General features: G+C 51.9%; 1 protein-coding gene across 1 annotated transcript in view; it reads left to right on the top strand.

Moving 5' to 3' along the window:
• Ptprh (protein tyrosine phosphatase, receptor type, H) overlaps nucleotides 1-3,951 on the top strand; it is an 18,240-nt gene that overhangs the window by 7,366 nt on the left and 6,923 nt on the right. Inside the window, exons 3-7 of the mRNA XM_013034533.1 lie at nucleotides 2-100; nucleotides 1,762-2,061; nucleotides 2,287-2,553; nucleotides 3,211-3,289; nucleotides 3,406-3,453. Coding sequence (XP_012889987.1) covers nucleotides 2-100; nucleotides 1,762-2,061; nucleotides 2,287-2,553; nucleotides 3,211-3,289; nucleotides 3,406-3,453 — 793 coding nt within the window. The remainder of the gene's footprint in view (nucleotide 1; nucleotides 101-1,761; nucleotides 2,062-2,286; nucleotides 2,554-3,210; nucleotides 3,290-3,405; nucleotides 3,454-3,951) is intronic.

The following is a 3,951-nucleotide window of genomic DNA, read 5'->3' on the forward strand; positions in this document are numbered from 1 at the left end:
ACCGTGGATGGACTTGAACCTGGGTCTTCCTATGTGTGTTCTGTGTGGGTGGAGAAAGATGGAGTTGTGAGCTCCAGGGAGAACCTCACTGTCTCTACAGGTGAGAGGCGGCTGCTCCTCCCTCCTTTTCTTCCCTCTCATCCCATATCCTCTTCCCTTTTCCTGTTTCCTTTCCCCCTTTCTTCCTCCATACCTTCTTCTCCTCCCCTGTCATTTCCATCTTTTCTCTTTCCCTTCTTTCTCTCTCCTCTTGTGTCTCTTCATTTCTCTCCTTCTTTTATTTCTCCTTTCTTTCCTTCATCTTTCTCCTTTTTTCTCTGTCCACCTTCCCTTGTTTCCTTCTTCTTCTCCTCTTTCTGCCTTTTCTTTTATCTGGTCCAAAGCAAGTCTTGAACTCAGTACTTGTTACTTTCAGTCATTGGTTAGTGCTCTACCAATGGTGACAGGCCTCTTTTTTCCTTTGTTCTTCCTTTTTGTTCTTTTCTCTTTGTTTTTTTGGTCATGAGGCTTTAACTCTGTGCTTGGGTGCTGTCCCTGAGTTCAAAGCAAGCACTCTACCACTTTACTCACAGTACCACTTCCGGTTTTCTGCTGGTTTATTAGAGATAAGAGTCTCATGGTCTTTTTTGCCCGGGCCAGCTTGAACCTTGATCCTCAGATCTCAACTTCCTGAGTAGCTAGTATTACTGGTGTAGTCCACAGGTGCCTGGTTCCCTAAGCTTTTTGTTCAAGGTTAGTCTTCTAACACTTGAGCTAGAGCATCACTTCCAGTTTTCTGGTGGTTAATTGGAGATGAGCCTCAGGGCCTTTCCTACCTGGGCTGTCTTTGAATTGTGATCTTAGTCATCTGAATAGCTAGTGTGTGAGCCACCAGCACCTGGCTTTTTTTTTTTTGGTCTTTGGAAATGGGTTCTTTTGGTTCGGGAGGAGTTGGTCCCCCCTCTCAGGAACCTGGAAGCCTGGATTCCTGGACCTTGGCCGGCTGAGGAAACTACAATGTACAGCATCTTCTACCACCTTGGTGTGTCTAGGGTAAAAAAGAATTCTGGCCCTGGGTGACCCTGGGAGATGAAGATAGTCAGACTTTGAGCTGAGTGGACTACAAATCCCATGATGCCATGATGGGGGTCAGGCCTTTGTGAAATTGTTGATTCAGAGAGTCCATGGCTTCATGGGGTTGTAGTCTGGGGGGGGACTTGTGTCTATGCCGGCAGAGGAAGAAAGGGATGACCTGAGACCTAGCACTAGAGCCAGGGGACTGAGTGAACTCTTCTGATTCTGATCTCCACTAGACCTTGAGCTCCCCTTCCCTCCCCTTTCCTCCCCTCCCCTCCCCTCTCCTCTCTTCCTTCCTCTCCTCACTCTGTTCTCTCCTCTTCTGGGACTGGGGCTTAAACTCAAGGCTCTCACATGCTTGTTTAGTTTTTCAATTCAAAGTTGGTACTCTTTTACCATTTAAGGCATACTTCCACTTCTAATTTTTTGCTGGTTAACTGGTAATAAGAAGCTCTTGGCTTTGTCTGCCCTGTGAACTACGATTGCCAGATATACCTACTGAGTAGCTAGGATTCTAGGCATGAGCTGTGGGTTCTTGGCATCTCCCTTGGGTTTGCTGGTTCTTCTTGGGGCTCCTGCCTCTGTTGCTAGAGCAGAGATAAGTGGGGCATGGTGGCCGTGCTGTTGGGGTGTGGGGACTGGTGAGAAGGCTCTGGGTGGTTCTTTGAGGACACACCCTCTTAGAGCTCTGTCCTTGCTTTGCAGCCCCCAGTGAGGTCACACTGCTGCAGAAGGAAGGACAGACCAATCACTCGGTGACCCTGAGGTGGGAGGCCCCTGTGGACCCCCACTCCCAGCTCTACACCTACTGGATTCACTGGGCTGGTCAAGAAAACCCTCTCAGGACGCAAGAGCCCCAGGGGCCCTGGGGCAGTTCAACAGGCAGGACCAATGACACCTGGTATGTGGCAGATGCCCTCATGCCTGGCACTTGGTACAACTTCAGCGTGTGGGCAGAGAGAAATGGCATTTTCAGTTCCATGAAGAGCCTCCAGGCTCCCACAGGTGAGAGACCCCACCCCGCCCATCCCTGGTAACTGGGCCGACATCAGACCTGCAAGGACAGGAGGCAGGGGTAGACCACAGAGGGCATCAGGTCCCAGGGTTTCCTCTTCTTAGGCTGCGGTCACAGAGGCCAGGGGACTGCTCTGAGGCTTGGCAGGACAGGCGGGATGGGGTGGCTAGGGGACCTTCAAAGGCGCCTGCCGACCCCGCTGCCTCCTTCACCAGCCCCCGATGCCGCCACCATCATCTCCTGCCTGAGCACCTCAGGAGGCTACGCCATGGTCGTGACCTGGTCCTGTCCCACTGGGGGCTACGAGGCCTTTGAGTTGGAGGTGGGTGGGCATCGGGCCTCCCAGGACCGGTCTTCGTGTGGGAAGGGCGTGACTGTGTCAGGTCTTGGGCCGGCTCAATCCTACCCCACCACTGTCACCACCACCTGGAGTGGATTAAGGGCCCAATCTGCCCCTCTCACCTGCTACACAGAGCGTGCAGGTGAGCAGAGAACCTTCCTGTGTGAGTCCATAGGGCTGTCTGTCTCTGGTTTTCTGTTTTTTCTTTTCTTTTCCCTCCCCCCCCTTCCCCCTCCCTCCCTCCCTCCCTCCCTTCCTTCCTTCCTTCCTTGCTTTTGCCTGTCCAGGGCCTGGGCACTGTCCCCCAGCCTCTTTGTGCTCAAGGCTAGTGTGCTACCACTTGAGCCACAACACTACTTCCTGCTTTTTCTGAGTAGTTTATTGGAGAAAAGCGTCTCATGGACTTTTCTGCATGGGCTGGCTTTGACCTATGATCCTCAGATCTCAGCCTCCTCAGTAGCTAGGGTTTCAGGCATGAGCCACCGATGCCCAGCACAAGACACCCACTTAAACATACGATGCAGCCAGGCGCCAGTGTCTTCTACCAATAATCCTAACTGCTCAGGAGGCTGAGATCAGAGGATTGCAATTCAAAACCAGCCTGGATAGGAAAGTCTATGAGACTTTTGTCTCCAATTAGCCAGCAAAATAATCAGAAGTGGAGCTGTGGCTCAAGTGGTAGAGTGGCAGCCTTGAATGAAAAAGCTAAGGGATTGTGCCCAGGCTGTGAGTTCAAGTCTCAGTACTGGGAAGATAATAAAGACCTGGGTTCTTAAGGGCTTCCTATGCCTCCTCCCAGGGGTCATTGCGGGAGCCATTGTGGGTGTCCTCCTGTTTCTCATCCTGGTAGGCCTCCTGATTTTCTTCTTGAGGAAGAGGTGAGACTCATTGCAGGCCTGCCACCTGGAGGCTGCCGCCGGCAGGGAGAGGGGAGGACCTCTGGTCCCAGCCTTATGCTCTGAACCTTATGTCCCAGAATCCTTTTCCCCTCCAGGAATCAGAAGCAGCAGCAGAAGGTGGTCCCCAAGGATCTTATGTTCAGGTGAGCAGAGGCTCTGGGAAAAACATCCGAAACACCGTGTCAGGCCCATCAGGGGTCATCTATCAAAGGGCAGGGCCTGCGGACTTACCCATGGGGGCCTCAGAAGGGACTACGGACCTCTGTGACAGGCCCTGAGTTCAAGCCCCAGGACTAGTGTCCAGGCCCTGAGTTCAAGCACACACACAAAAGGCAAAATAATACAGTCTACGATGTGTCTTTGGAGACCATGAAAGAGGAGAAGACAGAGTGAGTAGAGGGACATTTTGGATAGGTGTTAAAACTGCATGAAGCTGGGTGCCCTGGCTCACACTTGTAATCCTAGCTACTCAGGAGGCTGAGATCTGAGGTCATAGTTGGGGGCCAACCAATGCAGAAAAGCTTGTGAGATTCTTCTCTCCAATTAACCAGCAAAAAAATCTGGACTGGAAGTATGGCTTCAGCAATAGAGCACTGACCAAGTGTGAGGCACAGCAAAACACACACACACACACACACACA

This window comes from Dipodomys ordii, unplaced genomic scaffold, assembly GCF_000151885.1.
Source record: "Dipodomys ordii isolate 6190 unplaced genomic scaffold, Dord_2.0 Scaffold191, whole genome shotgun sequence".
Taxonomy (NCBI): domain Eukaryota; kingdom Metazoa; phylum Chordata; class Mammalia; order Rodentia; family Heteromyidae; genus Dipodomys; species Dipodomys ordii.